Here is an 18883-nt window from a genome sequence, read left to right as displayed (position 1 = left end):
ACAGCAGTGGAAGAACCAGGACAAACCTGGCATTGTCAGTGAAGAGTCTGGTTAGATGTATGCGATGAAGAGACCTTGGGATCTGCCTGTGTGAGAAATGTTGTGCTGGGAGCTTAAGAACTACTCTCTTTCTATGCAATTACATCACCTCCAAACTGGACATCACAAGGCCTGTAAAGAACAAGCCACATGGATCTATTCACAGAATCACAGAATCATAGAATAGTCAGTGTTGGAAAGGACCTTAAAATCATCTAGTTCCAACCCCCTTATACAAGAAACAAATGACAAAAAAAAAAAAACCCATCTATATAGAGAAATCCATAGAATCATAGAATAGTTAGGGTTGGAAAGGACCTTAAGATCATCAAGTTCCAACCCCCCTGCCATGGGCAGGGACACTTCGCACTAATAGTTCAAGTGCAGAGTTTAAAACTGACACTGCCCAAGAGTGAAATTCTCTTTTCATTCCAGATATCTACAGGCAAAAGAACAAGCAGAAAGAGATAAATTTATCTATGATCCTCTCAATTTTTAAGCACTAAATCGTCTAAGTAAATAATGACAGTGGAGTGACTTTTGCTTAGCAAAACCAAACCTTGGTCATTTGGAGAAAGGACCCAAAAGTTACAGGATCAAAGGATAAAATCTGCCTGGTGCATAATATCAAAGAAGGAAGCCCTTCCATGTGGCCAGAGTTCTGGGGACTTGGAGCCTGGTCAGATGAGCCCATACAGAATCTCAGGCTGGCACCTTGGAAGGAAACAAGATCAAGCCCTAATATTAAAAATTTATAAAGCAATGAAAATGATCTGAGCATTAGCAGTTTTCAACTGGCCCTTGTTTTCGCTTTCCAGACTCCTTTCTGAAGAACAGGGAGAGTCACATTAAACCCCATCAGGCTTGGACAGGCTGATGTGGTTATAATTGACATGCCTTCTCCACAAGCTCTGGCTGCTCGCAGCTCCCACACGGGGCAGCCGTGTGTACCCAGGCTCCCAGAGAACATGGGCTTGCTCTGGATGCCCCAGCCATTTAAGTCTGGGGCATGGCTGACCTCTAATAAGACAGGTGCAGATCAAGGTGTGCCCTTCACTGCCCATCTCCATAGCCTAGCTCTCAGCCTCTTACCTGGATGGAACTAAAACACAGCATACCCTCAAGGCAGAAAAGCTTCACCTCTTGATGTGGCTTCATGACACAGCTCAGGAGCACATGGCTTTCACTCCTATAACTAATGAGTTGCTACCTTGATGATGAATTGCTCATTGGGGTGTCTAACATTGAGGAACCTGCACCCATGGCAGCTCCCAAGTCACAGAAGACTGTTAGGGGATGCAGCCTGCCATGTGCTTCATCATCATAAGATGGCATAGCATGGCACAGCACACTTCTGAGGCCAAGGAGTGGTGGTGGAAGGGTACTTCTTGTTTTGCGTGAGAATCCGAGGAAATAAATGACATAAAAAGCTGACAGCCCAGAAGGACAAATAAATCAAAGGGATGATCCATTTTAAAGGGGAGACACTAAAAGTAGCACTAAGCAAGTCCCAAACTAAGCCCTGCTTAGTTTCCAATCAGCTCAAGAAATAAGAACAAATGGCCATGCCATCACGTGCTAGGTGCCCTTAACGTTACCTGGTTTTGAAGGGTTAGAGGTACTGGTGCCAGCAGAGGAGCAGGGTCCTCCACTGTAACCAGCTCCACTTCCCAGGGCACAGCCTTAGATAACTATCTGCACCACTGGAACAGAATCAGCTCTCATAGACCCTTCTACACGATTATCATATTCCACCTAAAAATGTGCCCAGAGCAATCAGAAAGAGCATTAATTTCCACACAGATGAAAATACAAGTTACAAAACCTACAGACCACTAGGAATATTTTCAGTGATACAGCAGGAAGATGTAAATTAGGAGTAGGAGAACAGAGACAGAAGTTCACAAGACCTGTGGGTGAAACATGGCTGGTTCATGCATTAGAACTAAGGACTATGATGATTTTCTCTAGCACTGTTGAAGAGCTAAGTGCTATTCCTGTTAATGCATATAAACACAGATACTGGAAATCCAAAGAAAACAAAGCCAAGTCAGAACCAACCCTACAGATGGGCTGACAAGGCTCATCCCTTGGTCCCCACAGGGTTTTCAGAACATCCTGATATTCAAGTAACTGATCTTCCTCATGAATAAAAAACTGTCCATCAGCTACACAGCACAGGGATTCACTGAGCACTTTGCTGAAAGTTGGGTGAAATCTCAACAAGCTAGCATACCAGTTGGATATAAAGCAGATCCAGATCCCACAGCAGAACCACAGAGAAGATGCACTTCCTTCCAAAGAGAGGGTAGCCCTCACAGACTCAGCTCTTTCTGTCACAGTAACAATTTTACTAGTGCAGAAACACACTTAAATGTCTTACAGTGGTGATGATTGGGCACAAAATCACCTCTCTGGAAGAGGCTGTCAGTAAGGGAACACAAGATCTCTGGAGGGACTGAGCTCAGACTGCCACAGGACCAGCAATAACAGGTGGATCACTGGAGTTGGACAAAGGATGCTGAATAAGACTGGCTGGGAGAGGCGGAAGAAATTATGTCTGTATGGAAAAGACTGGAATAAAGAAGCACAAGTCTTTAACCAGGCAGCTGAAAAAAACTGAGATCAGGAAGGCTCTCGGGCATAAGGGCTTTAAAAACAACAGTAAAGTGCAATTGACTAATTCTTACATGGTATGTAGTAGCTGGCCAAAGACAAGGGTCAGTATGAACCTATCAGGTCATTGGACCAAACACTGCAAGCATAAGGTTGAGTAGGGGGTGCACAACCTAATAAATGCCCTCAGGAGAACAGCCTGCAATGGGAGAGATGCAGTAAAGGGCAAAAAAGAAAAGCAGAAGCTCCATAAGAGACAAAACCCCAGCTACTAAGCAACTGATAGATTAAATTGGAAGGTACAAGATTAGAAACAACAAAGCTCTCTGCCAGCTCTGACAAAAGAACCCCAAATTTGTGGCTAAAAGTATTCAAGTGAGGACCTAGCATCAGCAACGAAGATGTAGTTATTTAATCGAGCAGAGAACTTGTCCAAAGATCATTTTATGTATTCGCATTACCACACTCCATGTCTTTATATAGAACCTTTTACTAAAATCACTACAAAGGGCAAGGAACTGAGCTGTGTAGGAGAAGACAGCATGGAAAACAAGAGATTTTTCTTCCTTCTTTTATCGCACCACACTTCTAGAATGTCAATATCCTGAAAAGCTTAGTTTAATCTTTATGTAAAGTGACCTCTGCCGTCTTTAAAAGGTTCCCACGTAACAACACTATAGTTAGCCAGCAAGAAAGTCCTCCTGGCCATCTGTCTAAAGCTTGCATTTCTCTGTTTCAATACCCACCAGTGACCCAGACTTGAACTGCCAGATTCCTCCAGTGAAGCATGTTTAAAAGGTGAGTTAGCAACGTGCCCTGAAGAACAGGATGGCTCCAAAAGATGAAGCTCACACAAAATCAAGTCAAGAACATCTAAATAGGTAGAGAAAACTAAAAAATGAGGTCTTCATCTGACTTCTTGAAAATCCTACAAAGCCTGTTTGTTTATAAGGAGCAGACCGAGTCATTTCACTAAAAACTATACTAGGAATTAAGCAGAATACAAAGCCCAGAAGACACATGCTGGTGACAGCTATAAGGTACTGTTCCATGACAGTAAAATATAAGGAAGTTGGCAATGACTTAATGGGTGGACATTGTTTAGACTGAACAATAAACATGTGTTCGGGGTATTCTCACTGAGCTTTATATAAGCCATTGCGAGACTCTTTCTGACCCACAACCCCATAAGCTGCTTTTCTTTCTCCCTTCTTCCGAGCTGTGGGAGGTTACAGAAGCCACCGAACCTGTCCTGCTGTGATCTGATCTAATCTTGCCAGTACTGCTTGGATTTCACAGAAACAAAAGGAAGACTTTAAAAACGCATGACTCCAAGGAACGGGGCAGAGGAGGGGAGCTGTGCTTTAGGACAAGCTGTTCGGAAGCATGGTACCTTGGGATTTTCCAGCATCTGCCTCAAGCACTGACCTTTAAGAACTGTGGCCCCTTCTGAAATGACCACTCAAAATAGCCCATCTAGGCTGAAGATCATAGAGTCACAGAATTGTTTAGGTTGGAAGGCACCTTACAGCTCATCCAGTTCCAACCCCCTGCCATGGGCAGGGACACCTTCCACTAGCCCAGGTTGCTCAAAGCTCTGTCCAACCTGGCTTTGAGCGCTGCCAGGGATGGGGCAGCCACAATTCTCTGGGTAGCCTGTGCCAGCACCTCACCACCCTCACAGAAAAGAACTTCTTCCAAAACCTTAGCCTCATTTTCCATATTTCCATCTCATCAATTACAAAGGCTGTCTACAGAAATACCAAGCTGTACTTCTACATCAAGTACACAGATATCAAGTTCATAGGTAGGCTTTAGATCACCCTCCAATATAAATAAAAACTGCGATAAAAGGCTGCCCCCATCTCAGAGAGAGAACCTCAAACTGCTTTCTAGGTACCAGAGGCTGGCAGCTGCTTTACCACTTGCACACCAGCAGCAGGAAAGAATGTCGCTGAAATCTACCCTCTAAACTCTGAAGCAAACACCATTGACTTTTCCGAGCCTGAACTCCTAATCACCACCAATGACCACACAGAGCAGCATGTTGTCCAAAGCCTGAAGAACAAACAGCAAAGGCTGGACACAGATTAGCAACAAAACTGAGATATTTAACTGCAACATGGCAGGCAGAGATCTACTGAAGCCAGCACCCTGCTTCCTTGGGTTTGCCAAGTGCCAGGCAGCTCATATTAAGTCCTCCTAACTGCCCAAAGGAAAGGAAGGGACAGACTTTCACAAAGACTGAGACTGAACTAGTGTACAGATTGCAGTTATCCTAGCAAGCTATAGAAACAGCCCTAGCATCAGTTTCCAGATTAAGCCCAGCTCCACTAGGTCTGGGCACACAGATAAGAGAGGGAAGGACACTCCTGTGTTCCCTAGCTACACGAAGACTGTGGCTGCTTGACGTGGCCAAGCTTGAAGGGACCCAACCCTGACACGGGGTCAGGTACCTTTCACTTTCTACCTCAGTATCTCTCCCTGTTTGCCAAGTGGGTTCTGTCGTTTACCTTCGCTACGTCTCTATGCCTCGATTTATGGCATAAAGTACATCTCTCAAAAATCTGTCCATGCAGTGAATAGGCAAAAACCACACCAAGAGTCTGCTAAATGCAGCCAAAGAGAGCAAACACCAGCACTGCACACCTTACAACTGCAACTGGGCCTGCCCAACACATTTTGTGTTACTTTCTCATTTTAAATGCCTCAGAAAAATTCCAGAAGGGTAATGAGCACATCTGGGGCTCACATCTGAGCACAGGCTGACTCAGTTCTTCAATCTCCATGCTCAACTGTCATATCCACTACAACTGTACCTTAAAAAGAGCTGCTGGGCAGAGGAAGGTATATACATTGGGTGGGAGAAGACAGTTCAACAAGCCTAGACTTGAATCCTAACCAAAATGACCCAGGAGAGGACCAAACCATCACATAAACAGCAGCTGCACATCTGCTCCAATGGTCTGTATATACACTGACACTGTGCAGCAGCTACAGGAGCTGAAGCACAAATTAAGAGAGAGCTTAAAAGCGACCTTTGTAGAGCCATTACCATGAGCACACTGAGACAATGGAGGGACATACCCATGGACTGCACACTGCTCAAGCTTCTGCTCTCTCTTGATGGAGACTAACAGCTTCAGGATTGCCCCAGGTACTGAAAACATTCACCCAGGGAAGTTGCTCTCACCACAGGCTGTAAGGGAGGCCACCTTTCTAATTAGCATGGCCCTCAGCTGATGACTATTTCTAAACTGATCAGAGACAGGGAAAAGCCCATCTCTACCAGAAGGAATCATATCTTAGAATCACAGAATGATTTGGGTTGGAAGGGACCTTTTAAAGGCCATCTAGTCCAACCCCCTGCCACAGGCAGGGACACCTTCCACTAGACAAGGGTGCTCCAAGCTTCATCTAACCTGGCCCTGAACACTGCCAGGGATGGGGCAGCCACATCATATGGAATGGTATGGAAACACCTCTTCTTCCCTGCCACTTACCTTACAAGCACAGCATGTGTGAGTGCAAAACTTACCACCGCCTAAAAGAAAATACCACCTTCCCTTCACAACAGGCAAACCACATCACATATTGACTCAGCTGTTCTTACAACATTTTCTCCATTCCTTCTGTGTGCACAGCCAACTTATCACCACCTTCTGTAAAAGTTCAGTTTATCATTATCTGCACTTGGAGTGCAGTTTTTCTCATGGAGCTCAGCGCAGGCAGACATCAACACCTTCTACCACAACCCCAGCAACCTGAAAGCTAATTCTGATGCCTGACAACAAATGTAAACACATCTGCAGTGACCAGAATAGTATCCCATGCAGGCATAGGGAACACAGATGCCTGATGGATACTCAGTAGCAAGCATACTCACAGATTCATCACTCTTCATCAGGGACCCTTAGTGACAGGACAAGGGGTAATGGGCTCAAACTTACACAAAGGAAATTTAGATTAGACATTAGGAAGAAGTTCTTCCTGTGAGAATGGTGAGGCCCTGGCACAGGCTGCCCAGAGAAGCTGCGGCTGCCCCATCCCTGGCAGTGTTCAAGGCCAGGCTGGACAGGGCTTGGAGGAACCTGGTCTAGTGGAAGGTGTCCCTGCCCGTGGCAGGGGGTTGGAACTGGATGAGCTTTAAGGTCCCTTCTCAACCCAAACCAGTCTGTGATCCTATGATTTACTAGCATCAAGCCAACCAGTGACCCAAAAGTGGTATTATCCTAACGACAAAAATTTATGAACCACTTCATGAGTGATTTGTATTTCCCAGACCTCACAGCGTTTGTACTACTGACTTAACACTCAAAACCTCTCCCAACTTTTCCATAGGGATTTACCATACTCTCAAAAGTCTGCAGTGAAGTCATAGCACTTCACAGACTCCTTTTCATCTATGACAAACCAGTTAACAACACTTTTCAGTGTCCTGCCAAACATCAGGGAGAATTAAAGCTGGGGAGCAGTTCCCCTGAAGCCTTTCATCCAGACAGTTTAAAGCAGAGAAGATCCAAATCACCCATCTTGGTTTTACTATCTGCATGGGGCAGCATTTAGGTTCAAATCCATGCCTGCCATCCCCAAGTTGTGCCAGCTGCCATATGGAAAGAGAGCAAAAAGGCAGTGCTCAAGTCCTCAGTGTCTTGCTTTTGCACCAGCAAAGCCTGACTCAGTTTTACCAAAGCAAAACACAGCCTACTCTATCTCCTCATATAAATTAAAGGCACCAAAGAATATTAATGAAGTACATTCCGTGCTAAGACTTTATCTGATTTATTTTTAAATCGTATTTCTTTCAGAAGCAATTAAAAACTCTAACTGATGTGAAACAGGTCTTCTCCTTATTTCTGAGAATGGCAAAGGTCTGCCCACAGTCAGGGATCAAAAAATGAGGGTGGGGATGAGAGGCAAGAACAAAAAGAAAACAAAGGAACTGGGTAAATAAAGCTCATTTCTCCTACCTTCTGCTGGCTGTTAATAAAGGTAAAGATTTTCACAGTTCTCCTGACCCTTTCAACCTCTCTCTTCATTGATCCAAGCACCAAGTAATCATCTCAGGCTTATGGCATCACACAGCCTTCTATCAGCAACTAGCAACGACACAACAGGGTCAAGAATAGAAAACGAGGAGGAGGAACCCATGGGGAGCAGTCAGCTAGGATGGAAGAAGTAGTTACAGAAAGTCATTATAAAATTCCTGGTTTAGGTTCCCTATGTAGTAAATCTCATAATAGGATGCATGAAAAAGTGTCCAGTGCAACAGCATTGTTTCCTGGATTCACTCCCACAACAGCAGTATGTAAGAGATGCTCTAGACCTTTACTTTGCAAATCATCTGACAAAACACCTGAGAAGAATGCTGGTCCCCAGCTCCTAATACAAGCAGCCAAAATGCTCCTGGGGCCTTCCAGCAGTGGAGTTGTCAGACTTGAAATCAAGCATCCTCCACCCCACTGTGAAGTCAGGGCGGTAGCGAGCTCGGGGGAAGTTGGGCTTAAAGAGCCAAGAATACCTTATCTCAAAGGATAAGGTGGAGCTTTACTTTTCCCCTCTTGCAAAATTGGTTATTAAGTAATCTGTTTATGTCACACATACCAGCACTCCTAACAGTGGCATTACAGCAAGACATCGTTACCTTCAAGGAAAGGAACGTGCAGTGCTCAAAATGAATGGGAATGGATTTCTCACACAGGAGGTTCAGCTTAGGGCAGTGCCTCTTCCTATTTCTCCCAAGAAAACCTACATTTTCCTGCTTGCACTCCTTCTACACTCCAAACCATACCCTGGCAGATCCCTTGTATCAGCAAGTCACATTTCTGGGTACTTAAGTTCAACATTAGTGATGGTCAGTGGCAGGGGGGTGGAACAAAGATGATCTTTCAGGTCTCTTCCAACACAAAGCATTCATTCTGTGATTTTGTAAGTAACATGCCCTGAATTAATCAATTGAGCCTTCCCAACGACGTACCTTTGTCAGGTATGTATGGTTTCCACTAACATTACATTTACTCAGCAACTGTATGAATGATAACTGCCCCATGCTGAAGATGTCCCAGCATCCTACTGACCAGAAATGCCTGTTTTTCCCTCTCTTCAAAAAGCAACATCTTTCCTCAGTAGAGGGAAAAGAAAATTATCTCTCCTTTCTGCCCAATTTCTCGTTTTCCTACAAGTTTACTGAAATTAAGAGTAGCTTTAAAGAGCCCTCCTGAGAGATTTGATCAATATTGACTTTGAGGTGCAAAAAATTATTGTAAGAGGAACGGAAAGAAGAGTTGAGAGAGACAAACAGCTTTATGATATGTCTGCTGCTTCCTTGTGAAAGTAGGCTAAAAATAAAAACTATCAGAAAAATAAAATACATCTGGAGGTAACAATTCCACTCACTGTTACCTTCCTTTACTCAAAGCCTTTTAGAAAAGCAATTTATAACCATGACAGGAAAGCAGCTGAAGTAATGGAGAGCACTTTGGAGCTAACACCTTCAGGTCTCTCTAGACAAATCCTCTTCGACTTGAAACCACTCCACTTGCAGGGCAGAAATCTAGCAGAGAGACTTAAAAGCATCTGCACCGAGTATCAGCGAAAGGTCTTCTACCCAATGTTTTATTTAGCCCTTCCACTGGATCTTCTTAGCCTTTCCATTAGACCTTAAGCTGAAAGAGACTAGATTTAGATTGGATAAGAAGTTCTTCCCTGTGAGGGTGCTGAGACCCTGGCACAGGTTGCCCAGAGAAGCTGTGGCTGCCCCATCCCTGCCAGTGCTCAAGGCCAGGTTGGACAGGGCTTGGAGCAACCTGGTCTAGGGGAAGGTGTCCCTGCCCGTGGCAGCGGGTTGGACTAGGTGGTCTTTAAAAGATCCCTTCAAGCCAAAACCATTCTGTAAGTCTATAATTCACTCTACACATGCAGACTATGACTGTACATGGGGTGCATGTGTGCACATTAGATACACACATACGTTAATTAGGTGTACTTACATACAGGGTGCGTATCTGTGTCGAAAGGTAGATGTAGCTGAGGCATGCCTCAAATTCTGGAACCATTTAGGTTGGAAATTTGCCCCTCTAAGGCAAATGAGATCTCTTCAAAGTGCCTTTAATGATTACTTGGCACTGTGGTAATGCCCCATATTTGCCAGGTATGCTACAAATTCTGTCCTAGTCCAGAGGAGTGGAGTGGCTGAGCAGCAACTCACCATACATGCACCATGCATTCATGGTGACCCTGACAGATACTACAGCATAAGCCCTAGCCTTACCACAGCCAACAGCTCCTTTTGGGATGTAGCCAGGTCATTCTCAGAAGCCTTGCGAGAATCAAAGCACTGCCTTCAGCACACGCAAGGGAATTAGCTGGTTACACAGCTCCCAGTCTCTCTGAAGGCTCAGACAAGCAGCTACAGTTCTGAGAGGCTGTTGTATGTAATTAGAAGTACTTGCTTCACCTCCACTTCTTCTTCCTCTCCTGAACTGCAGCTGGTCTGTTAGCCCAACTACATCAAATGAGGGTATCTACACCAGAACATGGAGATAAACACACCACATCTACAAATATGAATTTAAGTATTAACCACAACCTTTTTCAGGCACCTGCAGACAGATTAATGGACACTCCCACACTGCTCCTCACAAACAAGTTGTGTCGTATTCCTGGAGTTGCACTCAGGGGCAATACGCACCCCAACAGCATGGGGCCACGTTTAAGGCAGTAAAATGCAAGAAATATTCTCCATCTTTCCCATCTCGAGTGTCCCTGCTGTGCCAAAGAGTCGATTATTCTACGAGCAAAAGGCTAATACAAACCCCTTGTCATTCCAACCCTGCAGACAGCAAATGGCCTAATTAAACCTAACACAAAGATTTACAGCCACTGAGCACAGATTACTCAATAGAATAATCTGTGCACCTTCAAGAGAGGAAGAAAACACAGGCCTTTCGATGGAAAGGACTGGTTTCATTTTCTAGATTCATCATTTCAGACATAATTTTCTTTCATACTTCTTGATCCTTCACTGTCCATTGCCAGTGACAACAACACGGCTGTAACCCTACAGCTTTCAAAACATTTTAAACCAAAAAGCCACAGACATTTGCTAATAAATAATGAAATCAGAATAAAATAATATACTTAAGGGAATGCTAGCACTGTGAAGTGAACACTGGCCTCCTTTCCCTTCTAGGCACCTACCGTCCTTTCCTCCTTCTCCCCCACTAGTTTATCAAGCACACAGTCAACTGATCCGCAGAAACCAAGAAAAAGAAAATCTGCTGCAAATAATTCATACCTATCAGCTTAATAATGTCCCACAAACAACCTTATATTTCTTGAAATCGATTCCACCTCTGAGATGTCACAACATTTTTAGTTGGAGAGAAAATAAAGCACTTTCAAAGGATTTCCTAAAGAGCAAGGAAACTGTGCTCTGTTAAAAAGTTCCTTTTCAAAGCAAAAAACCTTCTGTTTATGCCTCCTAAGCTAAAAGCATCACCCAGGCAAACATCCACTTGCTGCCTTATGCCCACCCCAACACTCAGTACAAATTCAGCTGGTTTTTCCAGTTCACATCTCCCTTTGTGACATCTGCCACTGTATTCCAGCACTTCCAGGTGATCTGCAATATTGTAAAAACTATATTCCTAGAGGAAAGAAACACAAACAGCTCTGATATTTCACAGCCGCTAAGGAAGGCACTGCAACAAGGACTTTGTGGGCAGTGGAAATGTGCGCCAGCAACCAACAATGATATTCACTCCTCAACTGAAAAAGAGGATTTCTTTAACAAAATCCTTTTCTTTAACAAGTCAGTTTTACCCCAACCAAACTTAGTGATGTTTCAATTTTAAGATTAATTACTCAGCAGAACAAAGGCGCCCTTTTTTTCTGCTATCCAACCATGCCCATCTTATATGCAAAATTGTAAGCGGTCCAAGGTCTCTTACCTTCCACTTCTTCTTCATCACATACGTGTTTAAGGAAGGAAGCCCCTCTATCCAGTACTGCCTCGTCCTCCATCCTGTAGTAATAGAAAAGAAAGAAGGAATGCTCAGACTTCTCCTGGAGCGAGCTGTTTGAACCAGCCCAGGTCCTGGGCAGGTTAACTTGCAAGCTGTTGTTCATGTTCCTGTGGTCACTGCTGTTCTCCTTCAAGAGCCTGCTTTTCCTTCATAGAGCTCCTTTCAGATGTCGTTTGGTTTAAGCTGGCCTCACGTAGCTCGAATTCTAACCTTGAGAGGACATCAGTGGTGACAGGTGGGAGAAAGGTAATCCTGGCTACAAATCTCTGAGGTTTTTCCTGCTTCTCGTTTCTTTTTTTTTTTTTTTTTCCTTTCTCCTTTTTCTTTCTTTTTTTTTTTTTTTTTCTCCTAAAAACGATGTAGACACGCAGGCAAGTCTGGAACCATCTACGCCACAGCCAAGAGTTTGTGGGATTCCAGTTTCTCTGTTAAACTCTTCTAGAAGACTGTGACGGCAGAACCCCGCTCACAAGCAAGCACACACACTACATAGACACACACACGCATCTGAATGGCTCCAGCCAGCCTCTTAATACCAGCAAAGTACACTTGTGTGCTGGGAGGCGAGCTCTGTGTCACATGCTGGCCTTACAGAAATCTGACATATGAGGATTATCCAGAGACTGAGCGATAGCAAGTCAGACCATCACAGCAGTCATTTCTGTGTGTCACCCATTCATTCATCCACTCGGGGACGGGTGTTAGCAGCTGTCTCCTTCCCCCTCCACCTCTTATCTGCTTCTCTGTATAGCAGAGACTCCTAATTCTACACCATAAAAGTCCTCCTGGGACACTGCCCAGAACTCCTGCTGCAGTATTTCACGCACAAAATAAGACCCTGCAAGCTTTCCAAGGTTCAGTTCCAAATTCACTTTTGACAAGCAAATAAAAAGATGATAAAATAACAAAGAAAAAGAATGTAGCTATATTAAATAATCTCCTTAGAGGCTAAGCACACATTTGCTGCTCATTGCTGGACAGTCACTGTGGAAGCTTTCCATCTTAATACACTGGAGACCAAGCCGGTAACCTGATTCCCTACCAATGGCAAGAAACAGTCATATACGGATAATGATCAAAAATGAAGACATTTTCCTTATATTCACTAGATGGAATAGGGACAAACTCAGTACAGAAAGAGACAAAGCCTTCAAAACTTCTTCACATCTCTACTGCTTCCACTTGTTAGTGCAGAATCCCAGACTGGTTTGGGTTGAAAGGGACCTTAAAGCTCATTTAGTTCCAACTCCCTCCCACGGGTAGGGACACATCCCACCAGACCAGGTTGCTCCAAACCTGGTCCAACCTGGCCTGCATGAGCTCCTACGTGCAGTAGAAGCAATAGAGTTTAAGTGCACATTCAAATTCAGGAAAGTACAAAATCTGAACAGGTAAATATCAAGAAATTAGAATGTCTCAGGTTATCGGCCATGTGTGTCAACACGGACCTGGAACAACAACAAACAATGAAAAGCAGCCACAAAATAAAGTACCCAGGCCCTGGTTTTCCGAAAGCAGCAGCAGAGCAGACATTCTCATCTTTGCCAAATCTTTCTCTATCACAAACAGCTCTACTAACACACTATTGGCCACATTCTCAGCTCTTAGTCTGCAGCTCAGCTCCTGTGAAAGAGTCTCAAACATGTCACAGACAAAGAACAAAGTGAAATAGGTCATATTCAAAGCCACTAACTAAGCATATGGAAAGACCCATTTTTCACTTGGGTTACTGGATGTCAGCAAATAATACAGCACCATACCCCAAAACACAAACATCACCTCCTAAGTTTAGTTCCAATTCAGACACTTGAAAGAAGGCCACCTCCCCTTCCCACAGGCTGTTTCCGCCTGCATTATCTGCCAGAGACCCAGAATACAGAGGATTTGAAGAACAAATGTCCCTGGCTTAAGGAAGGTACCGTTTCACAAGCAGCTGCTGCTCTGTGTGAAGGGTAGGATATGCTTCTTGCCAAGAGAACACACAAAGCCAGAACCCAGGCATGCACATGGAATCCTTCACTGAAAGCTCCGATTTTCATTAAATTATTCAAGACTACACATCTTTCCTAACGCAACAGAAGGGAGCTTATTTCATGGATGCTTTTGCCTTTCTGCAGTGGTTGGTGAAGGCACAGCCCAATTTTTATTTATTTCCTCCCCACAACAGCACAGTAGCTACTTGCTATAAACACAACTGAAAAAATCTGGAACAGATGGGGCTGGATTTCCAGACCAAACACAAACCACACGTGCTTTATTACTCCGTAAAGTGTGTTCTAACAGCCTCACACACAACGTGCCCTGGCGTTTGCCTCTGTTCCTTGAGCGCATCCCACACCAGTTTCCAAGGTCAGTTTCTCCATGTCATGTCAGGCAGCATCAGTCCAAGTTTGCAGCAACTGACAAGCAAGTATTATGGCAAGGGGGAGAGAGAAAAGAGCTGAAGAGAAGGGAGCAATTTCCACTGCCTGCAAGGACTGCTGAAAATTCACCAGGTGCCATCCACCTGCTGAAACAGCTGCGAAAATTGACCATCACAGCAGCACCCACTTGCTGCTCAGCAATGAATTCTTCCCTTGCACTAGTCTGTCCCATTTAACAGGTTGGAAAAGTGCTTAAACCACACTGCAAGCCTTATGCTTTTCCCCTGAAACAGGCGCAGAGCGGATCCGAAGGAGCTGGGGGGTTTAAAGGGCCAGGAATAGAGCTTGGATCGCCCTGGCACGGCACTTGTTTCTAATCCGCAGGAGTTCAGGGATTAGACTCCCAAGCGCCACCTCCCTTGACTTGGGCTTTTCTGTCCATCTTGGATTACTACAGGATTTCTTCAGGCCAAAATCTAGCAAGAAAACATCCTTTATCATGTGAAACAACACGAAAATCTCCACTTAGGTCTTGAGGGGAAAACTGACAGAGTCCCATCAGTGAAGCGCTGCCGGAGAGAAAGGTACTTTCACCATCCCATGGAGAAGACACCGGACAGAAGAAAGGGGGGATAGGGAGAGGAGGATTTTTTAGGGCCTCTGAACAGAAACATGCCTTTGTTTAAGCCTGGTTTATCAGCTCCTTTTAGTAAGGTAAAAAGCCATTCAGATACTTTCTATCTAGATCCAAATCCTCACTGCTGCTATTGCAATGATCTGGAAACAAACCTGAAAACTCATAAAATAATAGTAATACTGGGATCCTATTTTCCCTGTCTGTATCAGAGTGAATCATGTACTCTGACAGAATATACTAAATTGAAAAAACATGAGCTGCTTCAGTAATTGGCTTGAGTAATTGATAGATCGTTAGATTGGTACCAGACATCTCTGGGAACGACACGACGTGTCAACAGGATTTTAACAAGTGTCTCACAGCTGAGGACAGGAGAGGGAAACAGGTCCTTGGCATAAATAAGGGCTGATGTGGCAATGTGAGCTGCTGCACAGAGGTATCACTCACACCGGCAAATAAAGGTGTCATGTAGCTGGGGAGCCAGAAACAAGAGTTACTACTTGCTGATAAGCTTTTACAATTCTTCCCATTTCAAACGTCATTTGAAATCAGGAAGAAAGACCAGCAAACTCTGGACTGAACAAAGGGAACAAAGAACAGAGCCAGCCCTGTAACTGGATCAGACAGTATAATGCAGAGCCCATGTGCAAACTACATTTGAAGAGGAATCATAGAATCCCAGACTGCTTTGGTTTGGAAGGGACCTTAAAGCTCACCCAGTTCCAACCCCCTGCCATGGGCAGGGACACCTTCCACTAGACCAGGTTGCTCCAAGCCCTGTCCAGCCTGGCCTTGAACACTGCCAGGGATGGGGCAGCCACAGCTTCTCTGGGCAACCCGTGCCAGCGCCTCATCACCTTCACAGGGAAGAACTTCTTCCTAATGTCTAACCTAAATCTCCCCTCTGTCAGTTTAAAGCCATTCCCCCTTGTCCTGTCCCTATCTGCCTTTGTCAAAAGCCACTCTTCGGATTCCTTGTCAGCCCCTTTAGGCACTGGAAGCTCCTCTAAGGTTTCCCCTGATCCTTCTCTTCTCCAGCCTGAACAAATGCAAGTAAAGTGCCAAAGCACCCTTTTTTCTGATGATGCAAGACACATAGGAAAAGGACAGAACACACACAATGTTAAAGGAGCATGGACCATTCATCTGTTTTCAGTTGTGCTTTTCCTTTTTGCAGCACCAACTCCTACCTTTTATTGCCAAGGAACTGCCAGCACGTGTTGGATCACAATGTGTACAACACGGCTGCTGGTTAATAGCGCATGCTGTATTGAAACAAGAAGGAGGCAAAAAGTAAGAAAGCTTTGCAAGTTTATCATGCTATGACCAAATTACGAGCAATTGCACAGGCTGGACTACTCATCTTTTCAAAGGGCATGTGAAAACTCAGCGGTTTGCTGCTGCTTGCTCATATCTCTCAGGGATGACAGCAATACACGGCGCTTCATTACTGAAGCACACTTGGTAAAGAGGCTTTGGAGAAAGGACTTAGCAAACACAGGGTAAGTGTGCTTTCTGTGGGCAGCCTTTTGTCTTTACACTGCTGCCTGAATCACTGGATTCAAATATTTTCCCTGTCAACTGACACTCTGGTTTTGCCAGCAAGGTAGGAAAACCATGGGGAAACCCCAGCCTATTGGGTGCCTTGGATCAATCAGACAGCAACAAGCAGAATACAAACGTGGATATAGTTATTTGCTTGAAATATCCCAGGTTACATGGATTTCAGTCTGGAAAAGGTACCTCGATGGTCCAGTGATACTGTGCCATTCTATTCAGATTACTAAAATGTCTCAATAAGACACTTTTGAAAACTGGGGGGAAATGGACTTCTATGGGTTTGGGGTTTTAATAAATTCCAATTAGATCATCTCATTGTTACATGACATGTTTCACTCTACAGAGGTGCTCTCAGGGATTGAAATTAGGTCCCATTAAAGGATCTAAATCTGAGTCTCTGTTCTTGACTAAATCTTGTTTTCAAAACTCTTACTGACTGGAATGTCAAGAACTCAAAGGGTTTATCTCAACTCACAGGTGAAGCTTATGAGAGCACCTTCCTGAAACCAAGCTAAGAATTATATGAATTTATTTTGACAACATAAGTTGTATCATTTGGGTTTCAATTTAAATATCTGAGAACTTCAGGAGAGAACTTCAACTTGGATACCAAAAATCCAATTCCATATAGATCCAAAAATGAAACAACTATCAGGAAAAATAATTAGGAGTGAACGAAGTTGAAGCTTTCTTCTGCACAACCAAGTAACATTATAAAAACACAGAGAAATCCAAGGGGGATATTGGCACTGGACCCTATGGTAGGTGTAGCAGTTAAAGCCATTGTTTTATTGTGTTTAGATTGCTTACCATAAAATGACACAACTCTATAAAACCTGATAAACTCAGCTGCCTGTTGGCTTTCATTTCCTCCTCTTAAAGGAGGCCATGGAGCTGTAACTGGAGACATACCAGCAAGGACAAGTCCACATTTCCTTCAAGCTTAGTTTGGAAATCACAGCATCTTGGCTCCAGACATCTCTGCATTAGGATGAAGTGAACATCTACTGCTCAGCACTAGGTTCCTGCCATCTTCCCTATTCATCTGCTATAGGGACTGCAGCCAGAGCCAGGAAAGAGTACAGAAAGGAATTCAAGATAGCATTTACATAGGAGCTTTATGAGATGAGCCAATCAACAGGAAGAAGTGATTTTGGGCTGCAAATACTATGAATGTATCTGTTTGAGACTAACATAAAGCAGACATTTCTGCAGCTTCATCTTCTGCAAAGCATGGAATATAAATCACAAATAAGTTTTCTCTAGAGGCAGAATGGTGACAGGTTTTAAACCCACAAGCAGCAGTGGCTTTTTCCTAAAAACTATCATTTCAGGATAGCCTGGGGGATCTGAGTTGAGGTTTTTATGCCATTTATTTCTGTGATGATCTCACGTCCTGCAGTATTTTTGTTAGTTTTATGCCTCACAGGCAACTTGTTATTTGACCATGTTTTACCCATCTAATTGGGTATCACTACGCATTTTTTCAGTTTTGGATACTAATGGAAAAAAGAAGATTTTGGCGTGAAAAAGTTCCTAAAATCCCCAACCTGCTTCAAAACATTTGCTTGGAATAAAAAAAACACCAACCATGAGCAAATTCTCAGGAGTAGTTTCAACATGGGAAAGGGGCAGAGGGAGAGACACAATCCAGGGTGGACTGAAGAAGAGAGCTAAGGTGAAAACATGATCCCAAGCCATAAAGTGCTTGCCCCACTCAAAATTTGTCAGTGTCCAAAAGATATATAATTCAGTGCACGACCTGAGGCTCAGTAACCCTTAGATAAAACCTCTCCAAAGGGCTGACTTCCGAGAGCATTTTCATGTGCTCTTCAACTAAACCCGTGTCTATGCAAAAACAATCTTGTTTTATGAAGTAGCTGCTTGTTCAAGCCTCGTGTGAGAGCTCTTCTCAAGAAACCAGTGCCTAAGTGGACTGTGTCATAAGACCAGGTATCACAGACTCAGAACTGCAACATTACAAGCATGGATTTTACATCAGCTCAGCACATGACTTTCAAATGGGTGCAAGACTTTACAAGTCAGTAGCAGACAGGATCTGTAAAGAAATCCTGGTCTACTATATTTATATATACATACACACACACATACATACATACATATATACACAAGCATGCAGCTATATAAACCTAGACAGAGAAATAGCAACTGTAGGAAATCTTTCCAGCATCTGCTGAGTACTGGCTACACTGGGGCTCAAAAAGTAAGGGATGGGTAGCTTGGACCTTACATGGTCTCCTACCTACAGACAGGGATGTTAGAGTGGGTGCCTCAGCCTTGCCAGCCCACCCTGTAAAAGCAAAAGGTTATCTGGAATGGGAGTTCCTGGGGTTAAGTCCACTTCCCACTCAGCAAAGGAACAGGCAGTGTGTACAGTGTGGGGTGGAGCAGCATACCCAGTGGCACCACTAATCCAAAGCCAGTTTTCCTCAGGGAAAACAGTCCAGGACTCCCCATCCCAGCTTCCCAGCAAGCAGCATCCTGCACTCATCCTCCCATGTGGAATAACTACCAGCACACAAAATGTATGAGACCGTCTTACGTCTTAATTTCACTTCTCTAACAGCTTGGAACTTTTCCCTTCCTTCAGGCTTTATACTTTTAAACGCATGACTCCTAGA

At 44.1% G+C, this 18883-nt stretch overlaps 1 protein-coding gene across 6 annotated transcripts in view; it reads right to left on the bottom strand.

The window, feature by feature from the left end:
* SLC4A4 (solute carrier family 4 member 4) overlaps positions 1 to 18883 on the bottom strand; it is a 203736-nt gene that overhangs the window by 128397 nt on the left and 56456 nt on the right. For all 6 annotated transcript variants that reach the window (XM_065674620.1, XM_065674649.1, XM_065674657.1 and 3 more), the window contains one exon: positions 11607 to 11680. In XM_065674620.1, the coding sequence (XP_065530692.1) occupies positions 11607 to 11680 (74 nt within the window). The remainder of the gene's footprint in view (positions 1 to 11606; positions 11681 to 18883) is intronic.

Source organism: Lathamus discolor, chromosome 1, assembly GCF_037157495.1.
Source record: "Lathamus discolor isolate bLatDis1 chromosome 1, bLatDis1.hap1, whole genome shotgun sequence".
Classification (NCBI taxonomy): Eukaryota; Metazoa; Chordata; class Aves; order Psittaciformes; family Psittacidae; genus Lathamus; species Lathamus discolor.
Note: the sequence above shows the minus strand (reverse complement) of the source record. Positions and strands in the feature narration are given on the sequence as shown.